Source organism: Melozone crissalis, unplaced genomic scaffold (genome assembly GCF_028551555.1).
Source record: "Melozone crissalis strain CALT ecotype California unplaced genomic scaffold, PUWL_Pcris_2 ptg000562l_1, whole genome shotgun sequence".
Taxonomy (NCBI): Eukaryota; Metazoa; Chordata; class Aves; order Passeriformes; family Passerellidae; genus Melozone; species Melozone crissalis.
In genome coordinates, this window is record NW_026536256.1 from 964 (window position 1) to 24621 (window position 23658).

The 23658-nt window shown below is 61.2% G+C and overlaps 4 protein-coding genes across 4 annotated transcripts; 1 reads left to right on the forward strand and 3 right to left on the reverse strand.

Moving 5' to 3' along the window:
* Positions 1-501: 501 nt before the first annotated feature.
* Positions 502-6597, reverse strand: EEF1G (eukaryotic translation elongation factor 1 gamma). Its single transcript, XM_054295258.1, is given in 16 exon segments — positions 502-761; positions 1269-1309; positions 1312-1392; positions 1940-2112; positions 2564-2594; positions 2597-2632; positions 2635-2731; positions 2733-2770; positions 2910-2951; positions 2954-3007; positions 3010-3037; positions 3229-3372; positions 3942-4084; positions 4854-4917; positions 5408-5566; positions 6530-6597. Coding segments are annotated over 16 exon segments (1305 nt in total). The 5' UTR covers positions 6545-6597; the 3' UTR covers positions 502-602.
* A 207-nt stretch (positions 6598-6804) lies between these two features.
* Positions 6805-9531, reverse strand: POLR2G (RNA polymerase II subunit G). Its single transcript, XM_054295262.1, is given in 9 exon segments — positions 6805-6955; positions 7133-7166; positions 7468-7539; positions 7824-7889; positions 8152-8202; positions 8524-8683; positions 9247-9335; positions 9337-9357; positions 9520-9531. Coding segments are annotated over 9 exon segments (519 nt in total). The 3' UTR covers positions 6805-6941.
* Positions 9532-10202: 671 nt separating this feature from the next.
* INTS5 (integrator complex subunit 5) lies at positions 10203-14084 on the reverse strand. Its single transcript, XM_054295257.1, is given in 6 exon segments — positions 10203-10240; positions 10243-10462; positions 10464-10823; positions 10825-12943; positions 13563-13642; positions 13965-14084. Coding segments are annotated over 6 exon segments (2937 nt in total).
* FIBP (FGF1 intracellular binding protein) lies at positions 14064-22541 on the forward strand. Its single transcript, XM_054295259.1, has 11 exons — positions 14064-14122; positions 14371-14457; positions 14734-14932; positions 16468-16594; positions 16948-17048; positions 17591-17724; positions 18113-18221; positions 21323-21386; positions 21657-21743; positions 21870-21967; positions 22333-22541. Exons 2-11 carry the CDS (start codon positions 14373-14375, stop codon positions 22400-22402), a joined length of 1074 nt encoding a protein of 357 aa, XP_054151234.1. The 5' UTR covers positions 14064-14122; positions 14371-14372; the 3' UTR covers positions 22403-22541.
* Positions 22542-23658: the final 1117 nt, after the last annotated feature.

Sequence of the window (23658 nt, forward strand, 5' to 3'; positions counted from 1 at the left end):
TGAGGGATTTAAAGGAAAAATCCAGAATTTTGGATACCCTGGGATATCCTGGAACCTTTTGGAACTCCCTGGAATGTCCCAAAATCCCCAAATCCTCCCCCAAAATCCCCCCAAATTCTCCCCAAAAAATCCCTCAAAAAATCCCAAGTCCTCCCAAAATTCCCCAAATCCTCCCAAAACCCCAAATTGCCCAAAAAACCCCAAACCACTCCAACTCTCGTCCTGTCCCAAACTTTTTATTGGATGGAGAAACAAAACTCCCAGAGGGCCCCAAAATCCTGGGATTTCAGCCCAAAAACCTGGGACTTCAGCCCAGAATTCTGGGATTTCATTTGAAGATCTTGCCCTGGTTGAAAGGCTCTGAAACCCAAGCATTTTTGCCCAAAATCCCAGGATTTCGACCCAAATTTTATTTAAATATTTTGACCTGCTTGAAGGGCTCTGAAACTCTTCAATTTCTGACCAAAAAAAAAATCGAATTTTTGACCGCAAATGCCAGGATTTTTGCCCAAAATCACGGGATTTTATTTGCAGATTTTGCCCTGGTTGAAAGGCTCTGGAACCCGGATTTTTTGCCCAAAACCCGAGGAATTTGCCCCATTTCATTTGAAGATCTTGCCCTGGTTGAAGGGCTTGCCCACGTGCCTGAACTCGCCCTCCCACATGAAATACTCGGTCACCAGCGTCCGGCACTCGGCGCTGTCGGGGTCCAGCTTGCGCCAGGTGTACGACTCGTAATCCACCTGCCAGTCCGGGCACAGCTGCGAAAAATGGGGAAAAAACCAATGAAATTGGGTATTAGTTAAAAAAATAAATTTTCTGCAAAAAAGTTGGATATTTCCATCAAAAACCCCATGGAAATCGGCATTTTTGAGATATTTCAGCGGAGATTTTTGGGGTTTTCTCCCTGTAAACCCCACCAGACTGATTTTTTTGGGGGAATTTTGTGGATTTTGCAATTTCCTCACCGTGAATGCAGCTCCTGCCTCCTCATCACCCAGACCTTGGGTTTTGGGATATTTTGGGGTATTTCAGTGGGGATTTTTGTGATTTTCTCCCCGTAAACGCCTCCCCATGGATTTTTTGGGGTAAATTTTGCATTTTTTGGATTTCCTCACCGTGAAGGCAGCTCCTGCCCCCTCATCACCCAGACCTTGGATTTTGGGCTATTTTGGGATATTGCAGTGGGGATTTTTGGGTTTTCTCCCTGTAAACCCACCTCAGTGATTTTTTTGGGGTAAATTTTGTATTTTTTGGTATTTGCTCACCGTGAAGGCCAGCTCCTGCCCCCTCATGACCCAGACCCCGAGATGCTGCTGTCGTGGTCCTTCCCAAAGAGCACCACGGAGGCGAAGGCGTTCTTCCTCAGCTTGTCCAGGCGCTGGAACATCCCTGGGAAAACGGGGGAAAAATGGGAAAAAATGGGAAAAAATGGGAAAAAACAGGGAAAAACAGGAAAAATGGGAAAAAAGCAAAAAAAAAAGGGGGGGGGAAGGGAAAAACCGGGAAAAATGGAAAAAAATGGGGGAAAATGGGAAATAAATGGGAAAAAAGGGAAAAAGGGGAAAAAAAGAGGGAAAAATTGGAAAAAACCAGGAAATATTGGGGAAAATTGGGGAAATGGGAAAAAATGGAAAAAAATGGGGAAAACCTGTAATGAGGTTGCAGCTCATGAAGGTGTGGCTCAGTTCCTCAGAGTGGGACAGGACAAGGACAAGGACGAGGACAGGGATGAACATAAGGAAGAAGAGAATGACGAAGACGCTGAGGATAGGATGATGAAGGTGAGGAAGGCGCACCTGTGATGAGGGCGCAGCTCATGACGGTCTGGGGGAGCTCTCAGGGTAGGGAAGGACAAGGACACAGACAAGGACAAGGGATAGGGATGAGGAAGAAGATGAGGATGAAGAGGATGATGATGAGGGTGATGAAGGCCCACCTGTGATGAGGTTGCAGCTCATGAAGGTCTGGCTCAGCTCCTCGGGGTACCGGTACTGGCAGTACCACAGGGACCAACCCTCGCGGTCAAAGTGCTCCCAGAAATGGGGCAGGGCCACGCTCAGCGTGTCCTCGTTGGAGTACTTGCGCTTGAACTCGTCCAGGACAAACGGACTGCGGACAGACAGAGTGACCCCTGAGTGACCCACAGTGACCACTGACCCCTCACAGTGACCCTGACCCCATGGTGTGACCCTAAACCCCGTGGTGTCCCCCTGTCCCCATGCTCAGCGTGTCCTCGTTGGAGTACTTGCGCTTGAACTAGTCCAGGACAAACGGACTGCGGACAGACAGAGTGACCCTGAGTGACCATGAACCCTCAGGGTGACCCTGAACCTGTCACTGTGATCCCAAACCCCTCAGTGTCCCTGCAGTGTCCCCACGCTCAGCGTGTCCTCGTTGGAGTGCTTGCGCTTGAACTCGTCCAGGACAAACGGACTGCGGGGACAGATGGACATGGGGACAGTCAGGGACAGACCCCAGTGTGACCCTGAGCCCTCAGAGTGATGACCCCTGACTCCTCAGTGTCCCCAGGCATCTCAGGTGTGTCCCAGGTGTGTCCCACCTCTTGGGCAGGTGTGCAAAGGGGTCCTTGCCTTGGGCTCGGCTGCCAGGACCTGCTCGCACTCGTCAGCTCCTCCTCGGGCTGCGGCCGCTTCTCCTCCTTCCGGGGGGGCTTCTCCTTCTTGGGGGGCTCCTTCTCCCCCTTCTCCCCTTCTTGGGGCCTCCTTGTCCTTGTCCTTGCGCGCCTGGCTCTCCGCAAACTTCTTGGCTTTGTTAACAAAAAATATCTGATTAATTTGGGGCTTTTAAGGGAAAAAATGCACAAAAATTCGCTGCATCTCCCCCAGGTGTGCCCAGGTGTGTCCCACCCCCCAGGTGTGCCCAGGTATCCCCCCAGGTGTGCCCACCGTCGAACTGGGCCATCCTCTGGCACAGCTGCACCTCGCCAGCACGGCCTTGAACTGGGGCTGGTTCAGGCAGGTGAGGAACCAGCGCGTGACGTTCCAAAGGGGCCCCGGAATGCCGGGTCCAGCACCTGGGGAGGGACAGACATCCTAAATACACCTGAAATACTCCTTAACTGCACCCTAAATACACCTGGGATCTCATAAATACACCTGGGATCCCCAAAACCATCTCCAGGACACCCCTAAACCCCTCTGGGATTCTGAAAAAACCTCCCTGACACCCCAGAATAACCAAAATACCCCCAAATCCCCGTGGTACCTGTTTGTAGAGCCAGAGCAGGGCGCAGACCAGGCTGATGTCGGCCAGGCTCACCCTCTCCCCCACCAGGAACGTTCTGGTTCTCAGGTGCCCGTCCAGGACCCCCAGAACCTTCCGGACCTCCTCCTTCGCCACCTCCGTGGCCTGGGGGACCAAACATCGGTGAATGGAACCCAAAATTGGGATGGGGGACCCCGAAATTGAGGAACGCACCCCAAAATTGGTGAACGCATCCCAAAATTGGGGAACGGACTCTGTAATTGGGGAATGCACCCCAAAACTGGGATGGGGGACCCCAGAATTGGGGAGGAAACAGACCTGGAAATGAGGGAATGGACCCCAAAAATGGGGAATGCATCCCAAAACTGGGATGGGTCACTCCGAAATTGGGGAATACACCCCAAAATTGGGATGAGGAACCTGAAATTGGGGAATGGACCCCAAAACTGGGAGGAGAACCCCAAAACCACCCCTGACCCTCCCAAATCCCCTCAGATCTCCCTCAAGACTCCCCCTAAAAACCCCAAATCTCCCCAGACCTGTTTGTTGTAGTGCAGGATGCCCAGCGTGGGGAACACCCAAAAAACCCCTCAAAAATTCCAAAAAAAATCCCCCAAAAAATCAAGAAAAACACCAAAAAATTCTAAAAAAATCCCAAAAAATCTTAAAAAATTCCCAAAGAACCCCAAAAATTCCCCCAAAGTCCTTGGTACCTGTTTGTTGTAGTGCAGGATGCCCAGCGTGGGGAACACCCAGGTGCTGGCCGGGGGGACGACGTCGCTGTCGGCGAAGTTCACCCACTGCAGGACAGCGGCTGCGGCCTCAGGGGTGCTGCCCCGCAGCTCCTCCGTGCTCACTGCGCCGGAAAGGGTTAATTAATTAACCGGGGGGGCGTAATTAGGGGAGGGACTCGTTAAAGGTCAGGAGGAATCATTAATGAGCAAAGAGGGATCATTAACGGAAAATAAAGTGATGAAGTTGGCGCTGCCCGGCAGCTCCTCCATGCTCACTGGGTGGGAAAGGGTTAATTCATTAACCAACAGGGTAATTAATTACCCAGCATGGATATTAATTAACTACGAGAGTCGTTAATTAGCCAGGGGCTCATTAATTAGGGTGAGACATACATTAAAGAGTAAAGGAACAAGGAATGATCAGAGTTGTCAACTCTTATCTTGAATTCACTGAGAAGCAAAAAGGGTTAATTAATTGGCCAAGGGGGATCATTAATTAGTCAAGGGGATCACTAATTAGACAAAGGGGTCATTAATTAGCCAGGAGAGTCGTTAATTAGATGCAAAACTGGTTAAAAGTCAAGAACACATTAAGAGGGGGATTGAAGCAATGAGGTTGGAGCTCACTGGGGGCGAAACAGTTAATTAATTAACCAGCAAGATAATTAATTAGCCAAGAGGAGCATTAATTAGGGGAAGGATTCGTTCAAGGATAGGAGGAGTCATTAATGAGCAAAAGGGATCATTATGAGGTATCCCTGATTGATTCTGAGCCCACAGGAAAGGGTTAATCAATTAATGAATTAATTAATCAAGAAGAAGGAGACCAATTAAGAGCAGAGCTGCACTAATTAAGGCCCAATGAGGCTAATTAATTAATTAATGACCCACCATAGTAGGCGATGGCGTTGCTCTCGAAGACGCAGAATCCGTCGTCGCCTTCGAAGGCCGGGACCTGCGCGGGAGATTTGGGGTGAAACGCTCAAAACCCCCAAAATAAACCCCCAAAAAACCAAACCTTTAAACTGCCCCATCAAAAATCACAAATTACCCAAAAACTTAAAATTCCCACCTAAAAAATCCCAAATCTTCCCCAAAAACCCAAATCTCCACCTCAAACCCCTCCAAAAAACCCTAAATTCTCCCCTCAAAAATCCCCAAAACTTTAAATTCCCACCCCAAAACATTCAAATTCCCTCAAAAATATCAAATCCCCCAAAAACCCCAAATCCCCCAGAAACCTCAAGTTCCCTCCCCAAACCCAAAATCCCCAAGCCCCAAATTCTGTTAATGCCAAACTTCCCAAATTCTGATTTTTGGGGTTTTTAGGGTGTTTTTTGTGGTCAGACCCCAGCTTCCCCAGTGGGAACTTCCTGCGGAACTGGGGGGTCTGAACCTCCCCAAACCCCAAACCCAATTTTTAGGTTATTTTTGGGTTATTTTACCTTTCCCAGGGGGAACTTCTTGAGGAACTGGGGGCTGCGGTTGGTGTGGCCGAAGCTGAAGTGCGGCGGGGTGGAGAGCACGCGGAGCCGAGCGCCCGAGTACTGAGCGGCAATCAGGGCCTTGAAGGCTCGCCAGTTCTCGGGGTACGTGTACAGGGTCTGGGGATGGCACCCACAGCGTCACCAGGGTGTCCCAAAAAAGTCCCCAAAAATCTGGGACACTGGGGTGGCACAGGGGGTCTCGAATTGGGGACCCAAAGTACGACCCGCGGTGATTTGGGGTCTGAAATCGTGAGATTTTGGGGGTACCGGATGTCTTGAGGGTCCCCAAAGTGTCCCCAAAAATGGGGGACATTGGGGTGGCATAGGGGGTCTCGAATTGGGGACAGACAGTGATTGGTGGTCTGAAATCGCACCTGATTTTGGGGTACAGAATGCCCAGAGATCCCCCAAACTGTCCCCAAAATGTCCCTTAAAGTGTCCCTAAAGTATCCTCAAAATGTCACCAAAGTGTCCCCAGGGTTTGGACATTGTGGCACTGGGGATGCTGAACTGGGGACTTAAAGTTGGACCCGCAGTGATTGGGGTGTGAAATCCCCCGGGTTTTGGGGTACAGGACAGCCAGAGGGTCCCCAAAGTGTCACCAAAATGTCCCTCAAAGTGTCGCTAAAGTGTCTGCAAAATGTCACCAAAGTGTCCCCAAGATTTGGGACAGTGGGGTGACACTGAGGGTCCCGATATGAGGGGGTACAAGGGAATGAGGGCCCTGAGCCCCCCGGATTTTGGGGTCCCCGGGCAGGATTTGGGGGAAATCGGGCAGTGAGACGCCAAAATGTCCCCAAAGTGTCCACAGGGGTGACACCGCCCCCTCCCCTCATGAGGGGACACCCCCAAACCCCCCCCCGCCCCCTCCGAGCCCGGCTCCCCTCAGGGCCGCCCCCCCCCCCCCCCCCCCCCCCGCTCCCTTCCCGCGGCCATCGGCGCCCCCCGCAGCATCCCCGCCGCTCCGGACCCGGCTGGGCCTCATCCCCGGTGTCCCGCGGCTCTCCCGGTGCGGCAGAGAGGTGGCGGGGCGGCGGGGAAAGGAGGATGACGGCGGATGGCGGCGGCGGCCGCACTCACCCCGGACACCGCCATCTTGGAGAGCGCGGAAAGAAGGCCGGGCCGCGGCCGCAAAGCGCGGAAGGGGGAAGGGGGACAGGGCGACAGCGCGACAGCGGCGCGCGGCCACGCAAAGCGCGGTTGCCGTGGAAACGAGGGGTGCGCTTAAAGGGGCGATGCCGCCTTAAAGCGGCGATGGCGCCGTGAGGCCCGCTCCTAGGTAAAGACCCCTCCCCAAATTCCAAACCCCCCAAAAGAAGAAGAAAAGGCGCAAAATGGGTGAAAAAACCCTTTTATTTGGAATATGGAGGGGAAAGACAGAGCCCCACCAGCTCTGGGGGTGGCCCTGCCACCAAAACCCCCCAAAATTGGGGAGAGACCCCCAAAATTGGGGGGGCACAAATTGAAGAGGGGTCGCGGCTGCTGCTGGGGCTCAGCTGACGAGGCCTGGGGGCAGAAGGGGAAGGGGTGAGGGCGGAGGGATCCAAATCCCCCTCCCCCAAATTCCGCTGGGGGTGCCCCCAGTCCCAAAAGCCCCCCGAGGACCCCCCAAAATCCCCCCCTGGGACCCCCAGAACCGCTCTGAGACCCCCAGAATCCCCCCAGGAACCCCCCAGAACTCACCCAGGTAATCGTCCATCAAGGAGCCAATGGCAAACTGCGGGGGAGAGAAAAGAATTTCAGGAATCCTCCCCACATTTTGTGATTTTCCCCCAGAATATCAGGATTTCTCCCTCAAATCCCAAAATTTTCCCCAATTTTGTGCTTTTTGCCCCCCCAAAATTTGAGATTTTTTTCCTAGATTTTCAGGATTTCCCCCCAGATTTTGGGATTTCCGCCCCCCAAATTTTGTGATTTTTTCCCCACATTTTGGAATTTTCCTCTCTAAATTTTGGACTTTATTCCCCCCCCAATTTTTGGGTTTTTTCCCCCCATTTTTGGGGTCCCCCCCCACTGACGATGTCGTTCTTGTCCACGCGGGTCCCCACGATCTTCAGCCGGATCTCATCGTCCTGCTGGATCACAATGTCCTGGGGGGGACAGACGGACGGACAGATGGACATTGGGGACCCCCTGGGACCCCCCAGACCCTCCCAAGAACACCCAGGACCCCACCGCAGCCCCCCAGGATCCCCAAGATGCTCCCAAGTACCTCCAGACCCCCCTGAAACCCCCCCAGGACCCCCCCAAACCCTCAGAACCCCCCCAGGATCCCCAAGACCCCCCCGGATCCCTCAGGACCCCCCCAAGCCCCCCTGGGACCCCCCAGGATCCCCCCAAAACGCCCCAGGACCCCCCAATGACCCCTCCTCACCTCATCGACAGTTTTATAGCAGGGGGGGTTGGAGTTGGGGTCGAATTCCATCTCGGAGGGGATGGACTGGGGGGAAAGGGGGCGTCAGGGGGGGTCTGGGGGTCCCCGGGGGTCCCCAAAGGGATCCTGGGCAGGTTTGGGAGATTTGGGGTCCCCAAAGGCATTTTGGTGGAAATGGGGGGAGTTGAGGGGTCAGGGAGGGCCCCAGGAGGAGTTTTGGGGTCCCCTCCCCCATCAGCGGCATTTTTGGGCGTCCCCTCCCCCTTTGGATTGTCCCCGCCCCCTTTCCGGGTGTCCCGCCCCCTTCCGCGTGTCCCCGCCCTCTCACGTGGCGGGAGATGAAGCAGGACATCGGCCCGATCTCGGTGAACAGCCCGACCTGGGGAAATGGGGCAAAAAGGGACAGAAACGGACAAAAAGGGACAGAAAGGAACAGAAGGGAAAGCAGGGTTAACAAAGGGGTAAAAAGTGACAAAAAGGCACAAAAAGGGACAGAAAATGGGTGGAAAAGGGATGGGAAAGGGGGGTCAGGGCCCTGCAGAGCCCCAGAATTGCCACCTGGGTGACCCCAAAACACCCCCAGGACCCCCCAGACCTCCCCGGAACCCCCCAAAATCCCCCCGGACCCTCCTGAGACACCTCGGGGTCACCCCCAAAATGTCACCTTGTCCCCCTGTGTGACCCCAGTGTGACCCCTGACCTTGTTGACCTGGGTGACCACGGCGTCCACGACCTCCCCCTTGAAGGGCCGGAACACGATGGCCTTGTAGCGGACGGGGTACAGGACGAAGCCCCGGCCGGGCTGGATCACACCGGCCCCGATGTTGTCAATGGTGGTCACTGCTATAACGAATCCGTACCTGCAACCAGATTAATTGGGGTTTTATTGGGATTTATTGGGGTTTATTGGGGGTTATTGGGGTTCCCTTGTACTGGACGGGGTAAAGGACGAACCCCCAGCTGGGCTGGATCACCACGGCACCGATGTGATCGATTGTGGTCACTGCTATTACAAACCCATACCTGAAACAGGGGATTTATTGGGGTTTATTGGGATTTATTGAGGTTTTGTGGGTTTTTTGGGCTATTTGGGATTTTTGGGGGTGTTTGGGGTGACCCAGAGGCATCTCAGCAGAATTTAGGGGGATTTTCGGGTTTTGGGGTGGATTTGGGGGGTCCCGGGGCTGTTTTGGGGTTTTTTGGGGGGTCCCGGGGTTGTTTTGGGTTCTTTTGGGGCCGTTTTTGGCATTTTTGGGGTTCTCGGGATACCGGGAGGTCCCGGCGGGGATCCCAGGGATGTCCCAAGGAGGATTTTGGGTTTTCCGCGGGTGGTTTTGGAATGTTTGGGGGCTGTTTTTTGGATTTTCGGTCCCTCCTGGTCCCCCCCCGGTCCCTCCCGGTCCCCCCCGGTTCCCGCGCTCACTTCCCGGTGCAGGTCCCCTCCACCTCGGTGAAGAGTTTCTGTTTGACGGTGTTGAGCAGGTTGGGCCCGAAGTACCGGGGGTGCAGGAGGAATCTCGTGCTCCAGGGAGATCTGCGGGGGGCACCGGGAGGGCACCGGAAGTTACCGGGAACGCTCCGGGAGGCCCCCCAAGGGCGGGAACACCCCCGGGACCCCCTCCCCGGTGTGACACGTGACCCCCGGTGTGACACGTGACCCTCCCGGTGCCGCACGTGACCCCCCGGTGCCGCTCACGTGGTAAAACATCCTCGGGCCGCCGCCGCTTCCGCAACGCTTCCGCTTCTGCCGGAAGTGACGGAATCCCGCCAGGGAGCGGGGCGCTGATTGGTCGCCAAGCATAAAGCCCCGCCCACCAAGATGAGAGCCGCGCTCAGGGAAGGGGCGGGGTTACGGCCCGAGAGAGGGCGGTGATTGGTCGGTTAGTTATGAGCGATGGGCGGGGACAGGCGTGTGATTGACAGGGCGGGATCGGTAGTGCTCCGGGAGCGCCAAAGACCCCCAGGGACCCCCAAAACATCCCGGGGACCCCCAAAACACCCCCAGGACCCCCACACCTTTCCCCAAATCTCCTCTGGACACCCCCAGACCCTCCTGAGACCCCCAAACCTTACCCGGAACCCCCTCCCAACCCATCTGGTCACCCTCAAGGACCTCTTCGTCACCCCCAGAACCTCCTGAGACCCCCAATACAGCCCCGGGACTCTCCTGAGACGCCCCAAAACTCCCCTGGGACCCCCAAACCATTGCCCCCAAGCCATCTAGACACCCCCAAGGACCCCCCCAAACACCCCCAGCCCCTCCCAAACCCCCCTCAGGACCCCCGCACTCCACACCGATCTCTCTTTTCTTTCCTTTTATTACAAATCTGTATCTCCGCCTCCCCTGACCCCCAACCCCCGCACCCCCCGTTTTGCCCCTCAGGGGTAGAACCTTGCGGCCAGCAGCCCCAGGCGGTGATGTTCCTGTGCAGCACGGCGTGCAGCACCGCCAGGTGTTTGCTGAGGTCGCCGTCCCTGCCGAAGTCCCTGCGGAACACGCCCAGCTCGGGCTGGAAGGTGAATTTCTGTGGCAGGGGGCTGTTCTCGCGCAGGTAGCCCCACACGCTGAGCAGCAGCAGGTGCACCTCGAAGGGCGCCAGCTCGGGGAACAGCTCGTGCATGTTGCCCAGCACGGGCGGGCAGCAGCGAGCCCTCGGCCAGCAGCGCCACGAGGGCGCAGGACGCGCGCAGGTGCCAGGGCGAGGCGCCCGTGCTGGGGTCCCTGCAGGCGTCCCAGTGCGCCACCAGCCCGGCCAGGAGCCCGCGGAGCAGCACGGAGCAGTAGCACAGCGCGGGGTGCCCGCCGGCCACGAGCCGCAGCAGCGGGAACAGCAGCGGGTGCTGCCGGAAGCGCCGCAGGATGCGCAGGTCCCGCTCCACCGTGGCCCGGGCCAGCTCCTCGGGCGGCCAGGCCAGCTCGGCGCCCGCGGCCTCGGGGCACACGGCCTCCACCAGCGCCGCCGCCACCGCCTTGGCGGCCTCGGCGGGGCCGGAGCCGCGGGCAGCAGCGCAGCAGGAGGCTCAGGAAGGTCTGCGTGTTGCGGTTCAGCTCCTCGGGGCTGCGCCGGCCCGGCCCGGCGTGCGGTTTGAGCCCGCGGCCGATGACGCCGGCGTGGAACACGGACCAGACGCCGCCCGCCGTGGTGAGGCCGGCGGTGAAGCGCCGGTTGGTGTCCAGCAGCGACGCCGGCGGCGGCGCCGGGGCGGCCTCGGGGCCCGGCGGGTCCGCGCCGCCCCCGAACAGCTCGGCGTTGTGCCCGCCCAGCGCGCCCTCCACCAGCTGCGCCAGCACGGCCTTGGCGGCCGCGGGGCTGACGGCGCTGAGCCGCGCCAGCAGCCGCACCCCGGGCGCCGGCGCGGCGGCGTCGCCCCGGCGCAGCCCCGCGAAGAAGCCGCGCACGGCGGCGCGCACGGCGGGCAGCAGGTGCGCGGGGGGCAGCGCCCGGGGCAGCGGGCACGCCGCCAGCAGCCGGCACGCCGCCTCCGCCACCTCGGCGCGCGGGTGCAGCAGCAGCTGCGCCAGGTCCGGCAGGTGCCGCGCCAGCGCCGCGCCCAGCGCCGCGTCCCCCGGCTCGCCGCCGTCGTCGCCGCGCGGCTGCAGCAGCAGCGAGAGGTTGCGCAGGAGCTGCGCCAGCTGCGGCTCGGGCAGGCGGCCGGCGTGGATCTGCGCCACGGCCGCGGCCACGGCGGCGGGCAGCGGGTCGGGCAGCACGGCGCGCAGCCCCGCGTGCAGCTGCGGCGCCAGCGCCAGCTCCTCGGGCGTGCGCGCCAGCGCCAGCAGGTAGAACAGCGCCTCGGCGGCGCCGTGCGGGGCCGAGTGCACGGCCAGCAGCGCCAGCAGCTGGTGCTGCCACAGGCAGCGGCGCCGCTCCAGCCGCAGCGTGTCCTGGCACAGCTCCCGCACGTGCGGCCGCAGCGCCTCCAGGAAGGGCACCGGGCGCGCCGGGCACTCGGCCAGGCTGGCCGAGCTGCGCGAGTGCACCAGCTTCTGCAGGTGCAGCAGCAGCAGCTGCAGCAGGCGCTCGCAGGCCTCGCGCACGCCCTCGTGCAGCGCCGGGCCCGGCGCCGTGATCACCGAGGCGGGCGCGGCCGTGGCCAGCAGGAAGCGCAGCGTGCGCAGCGCCCCCGCCGAGGTGTGGCACAGCAGGTGCACCACCACGCCCACCACGCCCTCCAGCTCGTCCCGGGGCACCGAGGAGAAGTGCTGGTGCAGCTGGTTGAGCACCGGCGGCTTGAGGGAGTCCACCAGCTCGGGGGACACGGCGGCCAGCAGCGCCGGCGACATGAGCGCCAGCTGCAGCAGGAAGGGCACCGTGGCCTTGTGGTGCTCGCGGGGCGAGCCCAGGCTCTCGTGGAACATCCGCAGCAGCTCCTGCTTGATGCTGCCGGCGTGGCGCGAGGCCAGGTGGCCCAGGATGCCCACCACCGAGGCGATCTTGGGCACGCGCTTGTCGCCCGCCGTGCCCGCGGCCTCGGCGCCGCCGTGCGCGCAGAAATCCTTGAGGCCGCAGGACAGCACGCGGCTGATGATGGTGCCGGGGAAGGAGGAGCCCACGTGCGCCACCACCCAGTCGAAGTGCGGCGAGTGCTGCACCGACGTGTCCAGCAGCGCGTCCACGCACGCGTCGGGGCAGCTGCCCACCATGGCGGCCAGGCACTGGCTGTAGATGTCCAGCAGCGCCCGCGTGGCCGGGCACGCCATCCACAGCTGCAGCAGCTCGTTGAGGCTGGCGGCGGGCGGCACGCCAGGCCGGTTGGCGTACTTGCTGCTCAGCTGCCCCATCAGCTCGCTGGCCCACGCGGCCACGCCGGGCGCCCACGCCCGCGGATTGGCGGCCACCAGCTCGGCCAGGGCCCGGCGCGCCTCCTGCAGCACCTCGGCGCCGGGCGTGGCCTTGGGGGCGGGCCCGGGGGCGGGGCTCTCGCGCTGCAGCAGGTGCTGGCACACCTGCTCGTCGAAGAGGCCGCGCAGGTGCTGCAGGGCGGCGTGGCGGGCGGGGGGCAAGCAGCGCAGCAGGCGCAGGGCACAGCGGGCGTGGGCCGGCGGCGACAGCGGCGTGCCCTGCACGGGGTCCAGCCCGCTCAGGAACGCCTTCACCTCCTGGGACAGCTCCTGGGCACTGTGGGAGACAGGAGAAATGGGTTAAAATGGGGAAAAACAGGGTTAAAATGGGGTTAAAATGGGATACAAAGGGTGCCCTGGACGGAGTCCAGCCTGCTCAGGAACGCCTTCACCTCCTGGGACAGCTCCTGGGCACTGGGGAGAGGGGATATGGGTTAAAATGGGGTGAAATTGGGGAAAATGTGAATAAAATGGGGTAAAAATTGGAATGAAAGGGCTTAAAATGGGGGTAAAATGGGGTTAAAGAGCGGCAAAGTGGGTTAAAAGGGGCTTTAAATTGTTAAAAAGGGGTTAAAGCGGAGTTAAAATAGGTTTCAAAAAATTTAAAACAGGTTAAAAAGGAGGTGAGGGAGACTCCCAGAGGAGTGAGGGAAGGGGCGGGGGGGGGGCTCCAACTGGGGGGGACAACGGCGGGATGGGGGAACCGGAGGGGAACCGGGGGTAGGGTCCGGTTCTGGGGGTCGGGTCCCGTTCCGGGGGTCTCTGAGGGGCGGGACCGCTCCCAGCTCCGGGGGTCGCCGCTCCCACCCCCAGGGAGGTCCCGCCGCCCTCCCCTCGCCCCCCGGGCTGTCCCCGCTCCCCCGGGCTGTCCCGGTGTTCCCGTTTCCCCCCGGTACCTGAGCGGCGGCCGGGGGGGGCTGGCGGCGCCGGGGGGGTCGCACAGCGCCATGATGGCGGCGGCGGCCGGGCCGGGCGGCTGCGCATGCGTTAAAAGAGTCCCGCACCGGAAATGCCCCCCGCCCCTGCGGCTCCGCGCGATGGTTCCGCCCCTCTCGCGGCGTCACCGTGAAAAAGGTCCCCCCTGGGGGGGACTGGGAGGGGCTGGGAGGGACTGGGATTTGGGACACTGGTGCCAAACTGGGGACACCGGGAGGGACTGGTTTTATTGCTTTTTAGTGCTTTTTACTGTTTTTCCTGGAGCTGTTTTTCTCTCGTACCAGTTTTTACTGTTTTTTACTGGGTTGTTTGCTGATTTTTTCTGGTTTTTATTGATTTTTACTGTTTTTACTGGTTTTCACTGGTTTTTTCTGGGAGCACCCGGGGGGCGGGGTTCGCGCGCCGCGCGGAGGTGGGCGTGGCTCGCGCTCTGCGGCTCGGCCCCCGTCCGTGACGTCGTATATTCGAGCATGTGACGTCATCGCTGTGCGCCGCGGGAGGAGCGCGCGGAACGGCGCCGGTCGGTGGGGGAGGGGTCCCGGGGGTGGGGGAGGGGCTGCCCCGGGTGGGGGAGGGGTCCGGGGGGGCGGGGCCCAGTTTGGGGGAGGGGCGGGCCCAGTCTGGGTTGGGGTGGGGGGCCGTGATCCCAGTGCGGCCCAGTCTGGGCTCAGGGGCTCCCAGTGTGGGGTCAGCGTGTCCCTGACGGCAGCTCTGGGGACATCTGGGCACATTTTGGGGCCATTCGGTGACGTTTGTGCCGTCCCCCAGCCATGAGCAGTGACCTGGACGTGTTCGTGGGGAACACGACGCTGATCGACGAGGAGGTGTACCGGCTGTGGCTGGACGGACACTCAGGTATGGCAGGGACACACCTGGGACACACCTGGGGACATTGGGGACGCACCTGGGACACACCTGGGGCATGGGGACAGCAGGGACACACAGGGACAGAGGAGGCGTACTGGCTGTGGTTGAACGGACACTCAGGTAGGGATTCACCTGGGGACAGGTGAACACACCTGGGACATGGGGACACACCTGGGGACATTGGGGACAACTGTGACACACCTGAGCACACGTGGGGAACATTTACTGTCCCCAATATCTCCAATGTCCCCAATGTGTCCCCAGTGGCCGAGGCCGTGGCCCGTCGCCTGCGGGGCGGGGTCCTGGAGCGCGAGGGGACGTCGGTGGCCGTGCTGCAGAGTGACACCCGCGACCACTACAGAACGTTCCAGATGCTGGAGCGGCTCCTGCACGCCCCCCCCCGGCTGCTGCAGCAGCTGCTGTTCCAGATCCCCCCCGAGAGACAGGCCCTGCTCGTGCAGCGGTACAAACTGGGATGGACTGGGATGGACTGGGAGGGACTGGGAGGGACTGGGATGGACTGGGATGGACTGGGATGGACTGGGATATACTGGGATGGACTGGGAGGGAATGGGATGGTCTGGGATGGACTGGGAGGGACTGGGATGGACTGGGATGGACTGGGATGGACTGGGAGGGACTGGGAGGGACTGGGATGGACTGGGAGGGACTGGGATGGTCTGGGATGGTCTGGGATGGACTGGGATATACTGGGATGGACTGGGATGGACTGGGATGGTCTGGGATGGACTGGGATATACTGGGATGGACTGGGATGGTCTGGGATGGTCTGGGATGGACTGGGAGGGACTGGGATGGACTGGGATGGACTGGGAGGGACTGGGAGGGACTGGGATGGACTGGGATGGACTGGGATATACTGGGATGGACTGGGATGGACTGGGATGGTCTGGGATGGACTGGGAGGGACTGGGAGGGACTGGGATGGACTGGGATGGACTGGGATATACTGGGATGGACTGGGATGGACTGGGATGGTGTGGGATGGTCTGGGATGGACTGGGATGGACTGGGATGGACTGGGATATACTGGGATGGACTGGGAGGGACTGGGATGGACTGGGATATACTGGGATGGACTGGGATGGTCTGGGATGGTCTGGGATGGACTGGGATGGACTGGGATGGACTGGGAGGGACTGGGATGGACTGGGATAGACTGGGATGTTGTGGGATGGTCTGGGATGGACTGGGATGGACTGGGATGGACTGGGATAGACTGGGATATACTGGGATGGACTAGGATGGACTGGGATGGACTGGGATATACTGGGATGGACTGGGATGGACTGGGAGGGACTGGGATGGACTGGGATGGACTGGGATGGACTGGGATGGTCTGGGATGGACTGGGATGGACAGGGATATACTGGGATGGACTGGGATGGTCTGGGATATACTGGGATGGACTGGGATGGACTGGGATAGACTGGGATATACTGGGATGGACTAGGATGGACTGGGATGGACTGGGATATACTGGGATGGACTGGGATGGACTGGGATGGACTGGGATGGACTGGGATATACTGGGATAGACTGGGATGGTCTGGGATATACTGGGATGGACTGGGATGGACTGGGATAGACTGGGATATACTGGGATGGACTAGGATGGACTGGGATGGACTGGGATATACTGGGATGGACTGGGATGGACTGGGATGGACTGGGATGGACTGGGAGGGACTGGGATGGACTGGGATAGACTGGGATGGACTGGGATGGACTGGGATGGACTGTTCCTGATCCCTCCGAGAGACAGGCCCTGCTCGTGCAGAGGCACAAACTGGGATAAACTGGGATAGACTGGGAGGGACTGGGAGCACTGGGAGCTGGTTTCCCCCTAATTTCTCCCCTGTTTTTGGGGTTTTTTCCCTGCTTTTATGTTTTTCCATAATTTGTCCCCATTTTGGGGGTTTTCTCTCCCCATTTTCGGCGTTTTCTCACGGTTTTGGGGTTTTTTTACCCCCCCAGGTACTATGCCTTTGACGAGGCGCTGGCCCGGGAGCTGCTGGGCAAGAAACTCTCCAAGGGCACCAAGAAGGAGCTGGACGAGGTCAGCGCCCGCACCGGGGTGGGGATCCGCAGCTGCCGCCGCCAGGTGCGCCCCGAAAACGGGGAAAAACACCCCAAAAACGGGGGGGAACCCAAAATGGGGGAAAATCCCCAAAAACGGGGGGGGAAACACCAACGAGATCAGCGCCCGCACCGGGGTGGGGATCCAGAGCTGCCGCTGCCAGGTGCGCCCCAAAAACGGGGAAAAACACCCCAAAAATGGGGGGAAAACCCAAAAAACTGGGGAAAAAGCCCCAAAATGGGGAGCCCTGAAACGGGGGAAGAAAAAACCCAAAAAACTCGGGGAAAAATACCCCAAAACCTGGGAAAACCCCAAAGGTGGGGGTCTAGGTGTCCCTGGGGGTGTTTTTGGGGTGCTGACCCCCCCTGCCCCCCCAGTTTGACAACTTCAAGAGGGTTTTCAAGGCGGTGGAGGAGCTGCGGGGGCCCCTGGCCGAGAACATCCAGCAGCTCTTCCTGCTGCCCCCCGCCCTGGCACGGTGAGGGGGGGGCACACTGGGGGTCTGGGGGTCTGGGGGGGTCCTGGGGGGGTCTCTGGGCTTGGGGGGGCTTTCAGGGCCCCGCAAATGCTCCCGTGGTTGGGGGGGTTTGCCGCATTTTTCCCCTCAGGAGCTACACCGCCATTGTGTTCTTTGGGTTTGGGGGGTATTTGGGATTTGTGGGGGATGATTTGGGGATATTTAGGGTTTGGGGGGTTTGTGGGGATGTTTGGGGTTTGTGGGGGATGTTTTGGGGGATATTTAGGGTTTGGGGGGTTTGTGGGGGGTATTTAGGGGATGTTTTGGGGTGCCCTGACCCCCCATTTTCCCCACCAGGGACTACGCCGCCACCGTGTTCTTCAGGATTTGGGGGATATTTGGGGTTTGTGGGAGGGGTTTTGGGGTTTTTTGGGGTGCCCTGACCCCCCTTTCCCCCCAGGGACTACGCCGCCATCGTGTTCTTCGGGATTTGGGGGATATTTGGGGTTTATGGGAGGGGTTTTGGGGTTTTTTGGGGTGCCCTGACCCCCCTTTCCCCCCAGGGACTACGCCGCCATCGTGTTCTTCGCCAACAGCCGCTTCGAGACGGGCAAGAGGCGCCTGCAGTTCCTGAGCTTCGGGGACTTCGCAGCCTGCGCGCAGAGCATGATGGCCCACTGGAGCCAGGGGGCTCTGGGTACCCAAAAACACCCAAAACACCCCAAAAAACACCCCAAAAACCCCAAAATCCCCAGAGCATGATGGCCCACTGGAGCCAGGGGGCTCTGGGTACCCAAAAACACCCAAAACACCCCAAAAAACACCCCAAAAACCCCAAAATCCCCAGAGCATGATGGCCCACTGGAGCCAGGGGGCTCTGGGTACCCAAAAACACCCAAAACACCCCAAAAACCCCAAAATCCCCAGAGCATGATGGCCCACTGGAGCCAGGGGGCTCTGGGTACCCAAAAATGCCCATGACCCCCTGTCCCTGTGACCCCATGACCCCGGTGACCCCACTGACCCTGTCCCCGTGACCCCAGTGACCATGGTGTCCCTACTGTGTCCCCACTGTGTCCCCGCAGCCCCCGAGGCGGCCGATCCCGACGGGGACCTGCCCAAGTCGTTCCTGCAGGACCTGAAGGAGCTGAAGGTGCTGGTGAGCGACAAGGACCTGCTGGACCAGCACAAGAGGTGGCACCGGGGACGGGGACAGGGATGGGAGGGGACAGGGGCGGGGATGGGGACAGGGATGGGAGGGGACAGGGGCGGGGATGGGGACAGAGATGGGACAGGGACAGGGACGGGGACAGGGATGGGGACAGGGATGGGACAGGGATGGGAGGGGACAGGGGCGGGGATGGGGACAGGGATGGGAGGGGACAGGGATGGGGACAGGGGCGGGGATGGGACAGGGACGGAGACAGGGATGGGGACACGGACGGGGACAGGGGCGGGGATGGGGACACGGACAAGGACAGGGACGGGGACAGGGATGGGACAGGGACGGGGACAGGGATGGGACAGGGACAGGGGCGGGGATGGGGACAGGGATGGGACAGGGACGGGGACAGGGATGGGAGGGGACAGGGGCGGGGATGGGGACAGGGATGGGGACAGGGATGGGACAGGGACAGGGGCGGGGATGGGGACAGGGATGGGACAGGGACAGGGACGGGGACAGGGATGGGAGGGGACAGGGGCGGGGATGGGGACAGGGATGGGACAGGGACGGGGACAGGGACGGGGACAGGGATGGGAGGGGACAGGGGCGGGGATGGGGACAGGGATGGGACAGGGACGGGGACAGGGATGGGGACAGGGATGGGAGGGGACAGGGGCGGGGTTGGGGACAGGGATGGGACAGGGATGGGGACAGGGGCGGGGATGGGGACAGGGATGGGAGGGGACAGGGGCGGGGATGGGGACAGAGATGGGACAGGGATGGGAGGGGACAGGGGCGGGGATGGGGACAGAGATGGGACAGGGACAGGGACGGGGACAGGGATGGGGACAGGGATGGGGACAGGGATGGGATGGGGACAGGGACGGAGACAGGGATGGGACAGGGGCGGGGATGGGGACAGGGATGGGGACAGGGATGGGACAGGGGCGGGGATGGGACAGGGACGGAGACAGGGATGGGGACACGGACGGGGACAGGGGCGGGGATGGGGACACGGACGGGGACAGGGATGGGGACAGGGATGGGACAGGGACAGGGACGGGGACAGGGATGGGAGGGGACAGGGGCGGGGATGGGGACAGGGATGGGACAGGGATGGGAGGGGACAGGGGCGGGGATGGGGACAGGGATGGGGACAGGGATGGGACAGGGACAGGGACGGGGACAGGGATGGGACAGGGACAGGGGCGGGGATGGGGACAGGGATGGGACAGGGACAGGGACAGGGATGGGGACAGGGATGGGAGGGGACAGGGGCGGGGATGGGGACAGGGATGGGACAGGGATGGGGACAGGGGCGGGGATGGGGACAGAGATGGGAGGGGACAGGGGCGGGGATGGGGACAGAGATGGGACAGGGATGGGAGGGGACAGGGGTGGGGATGGGGACAGAGATGGGACAGGGACAGGGACGGGGATGGGGACAGGGATGGGACAGGGATGGGGACGGGGACAGGGATGGGAGGGGACAGGGGTGGGGATGGGGACAGAGATGGGACAGGGACAGGGACGGGGATGGGGACAGGGATGGGACAGGGATGGGGACGGGGACAGGGATGGGAGGGGACAGGGGCGGGGATGGGGACAGAGATGGGACAGGGATGGGGACAGGGGCGGGGATGGGGACAGGGATGGGAGGGGACAGGGGCGGGGATGGGGACAGGGATGGGACAGGGATGGGGACAGGGGCGGGGATGGGGACAGGGATGGGAGGGGACAGGGGCGGGGATGGGGACAGAGATGGGACAGGGATGGGAGGGGACAGGGGCGGGGATGGGGACAGAGATGGGACAGGGACAGGGACGGGGACAGGGATGGGGACAGGGATGGGGACAGGGATGGGATGGGGACAGGGACGGAGACAGGGATGGGACAGGGGCGGGGATGGGGACAGGGATGGGGACAGGGATGGGACAGGGGCGGGGATGGGACAGGGACGGAGACAGGGATGGGGACACGGACGGGGACAGGGGCGGGGATGGGGACACGGACGGGGACAGGGATGGGGACAGGGATGGGACAGGGACAGGGACGGGGACAGGGATGGGAGGGGACAGGGGCGGGGATGGGGACAGGGATGGGACAGGGATGGGAGGGGACAGGGGCGGGGATGGGGACAGGGATGGGGACAGGGATGGGACAGGGACAGGGACGGGGACAGGGATGGGACAGGGACAGGGGCGGGGATGGGGACAGGGATGGGACAGGGACAGGGACAGGGATGGGGACAGGGATGGGAGGGGACAGGGGCGGGGATGGGGACAGGGATGGGACAGGGATGGGGACAGGGGCGGGGATGGGGACAGAGATGGGAGGGGACAGGGGCGGGGATGGGGACAGAGATGGGACAGGGATGGGAGGGGACAGGGGTGGGGATGGGGACAGAGATGGGACAGGGACAGGGACGGGGATGGGGACAGGGATGGGACAGGGATGGGGACGGGGACAGGGATGGGAGGGGACAGGGGTGGGGATGGGGACAGAGATGGGACAGGGACAGGGACGGGGATGGGGACAGGGATGGGACAGGGATGGGGACGGGGACAGGGATGGGAGGGGACAGGGGCGGGGATGGGGACAGAGATGGGACAGGGATGGGGACAGGGGCGGGGATGGGGACAGGGATGGGAGGGGACAGGGGCGGGGATGGGGACAGGGATGGGACAGGGATGGGGACAGGGGCGGGGATGGGGACAGGGATGGGAGGGGACAGGGGCGGGGATGGGGACAGAGATGGGACAGGGACAGGGACGGAGACAGGGATGGGGACAGGGATGGGGACAGGGGCGGGGATGGGGACAGGGACAGGGATCGGATAGTACTGGGATGGGGACAGGGATGGGACAGGGATGGGAGGGGACAGGACAGGGACACCCTGGGATGGGGACTGGGACACCCCTGGAATGGAGGTCTCGATTTTGGGGGGTCCCTGGGGGGGTGGATCCTGGCTCTGGGGTGGGCCCCTGTGGGGGGTCCCGGTTTTGGGGGGGTCCCGGTTTTGGAGGGTCCCGGTTTTGGGGGGTTCCCTGGGGGGGTCCCGGTTTTGGGGGGTTCCCGGGGGGGTCCCGGTTTTGGGGGTCCCCAGCCCCCCAACCTGCCCCTTCCCCAGCCTGGTGTGCTCGGCCCTGCGGGGGAAGATCTCGGTCTACAACGAGCTCGAGGCCAATTTCAAGGTGAATCCCCCCAAAAAACGGGGTGTCCTCGGTGGGGGGAGGGGTTCCCAAAACCCCCGGGGGCTGCTGGGAGGGGGAGGGGCTCCCCCAAAATCTTGGGACCCCCCAAAATCCCGCAGGAGCCCCCGTGCACGTTTGTGGGGGAGGTTGCGTGGGAGGGGAGGGAATTTAGGGGGTCCCCAACGCCCCCGCTGGGTTCCTCTCAGCTCTGGGGGTCCCCAATGCCCCCCCCGGGTCTGGGGGTCCCTGACACCCCCCGTGCCCCCCCAGGCTCTGTCGCGGGCCCTGGTGAACGTGGGGGGGAAGCTGACCCACGCCCGCGACGTGCGGGACTTCTTCGTGGACCTGGTGGAGAAGGTGAGGGGCGCCCCAAAAACCGCACCCCAAAAACCACACCCCCAAAATGGCACCCAGAACCCCCCCGGGGACCCCCCTGGAGTGGGACCCCCCCCAGATCCAGGTGTGTTTTTGGGGTCCGCCCAGGTGATCGAGCCGTGCCGCTCCGACAAGTGGAGCCCGGGGGACCTGAGGCTCTTCCTGACGCACTACACGGCAGCACCCCGAAACCTGCCGGGCTTCAGGTGAGCCCCAAAACCCAGAAACCCCCCAAAACACCCCATAAACGCCCCCTAAAACATCCCAAATCACCCCAAAAGCTGCCAGGGTTCAGGTGGGACCCCAAACCCAGGAACCCCCTAAAACACCCCATAAACCCCCCCTGAACCACCCCAAATCACCCCGAAACCTGCTGGGCTTCAGGTGGGACCCCAAACCCAGGAACTCCCCAAATCTCCCCCCAGGAGCCTTTAGGGGAACCCCAAAGCCACCCAGAACGGGGCTGGGGGTGGATTGGAGCTCCAGGGGGGCTCCCCAAAAGCGAGGGATCCCCCAGATCCCATTTGTGCCCCCCAAAAACCCTAAAATTTAATTTCTGCCCGTTCTGCAGGCACCAGGCGCTGTGGGAGCGCTACATGGCCGCCATCAGCGCCTGCCTGCTGCGCATGTACCACGACTGACCCCAAACTGCACCCAGAAACTGCACCCCGAAACTGCACCCCGGAAATGGACACTGCCCTGGAACTGTGCCCCAAAAACGGCACCCCAAAATGGGACGTGGCCCCCAAACCGCACCCCAAAAACAACACCAAAAATGGACACTGCCCTGGAACTGTGCCCCAAAAACAGGACATGGCCCCCAAACCGTGTGGTAGACAGGGAAAGGCACTGCGGAAGATCTCGCGATGTCACGGAAAGCCAGGACCCTCAGATCCCCTTAGATAAGACCATCTGCTTCCCATAGATAAGAAACTAACATAGGAATGTAACCCTCCTAACCAAATTCCAGTAACTTTCCATCCCCTACCCAGTAACAGTCCACCTCTTACTAACCATAGATGGTAAAGACAGACCCACATTGACGTAGAGACCCCTTAGACTATAAAAACCCAAGAGATGAGACAATAAACGCCTTTTGACCGTCCATCACATTGATGTCTGCGTGTGTCATTGGCCCGAGTGGCCCTAGTGAGAGGGCTGCCGTGCCGTTTCCTCAGAACCAGGTCGCCTGCCTTGCATCAGAAGGCAACATACTGGTGCCAAACCCGGGACTGCTGCAGCGCCCGGGGAACGGGAATTCTCCTGGTCAGAGGGCGGCGGCTGTAGCGGCGGGTCCGACTACAGCGGGAGGGACGCCTCCGGACCAGCGTGGACCATGGAATCCACAGCGAAGGTCGTAAGTCAGGCTCATGAGCAATGGGGAATTAAAGGTGAGCTCAGGAACTCTAATCTTGCTATTGCAAGGCTCCTAGAGCTGGGGACGATCGGACGTCCGGTAAATATATTATATTCGGGAGCGCGGGAGAAGTGCACTGCCGCCTCAGCAGAGGACTCTAAGTCCGCAGGCAGAGGTAAAAACCTCAGAGCGTGGGGGAAAGTAGAAGAGACCCTACGCGAGACGTTAGAAGAACAGGAGACGCGGAAAGCCGCGTGTACAGGTTTATTAGCCACACCAAAGCTGGGGTGGGGGCCGCGACACAAACCGCCTCAGAGAGCGATCGGATTGAAGGCGGGAACATGCGGGGGCCGGGCGCGTTCCATCCCTTTCCGAGCCCGAGCCCAGACCCCCCGGAGCCCCCAGGAGACCCCCCGGAACCCCCAGGGGACCCCCCGACCTTCCCACGGAGCCCGCCGGGTCCTAGCCCCCCCGCGGAACCATCCGAGAAAACCGCAGTTTCTCTATCCGTCCCTTCCCCGCCGGTCGCCGATCCAGCAG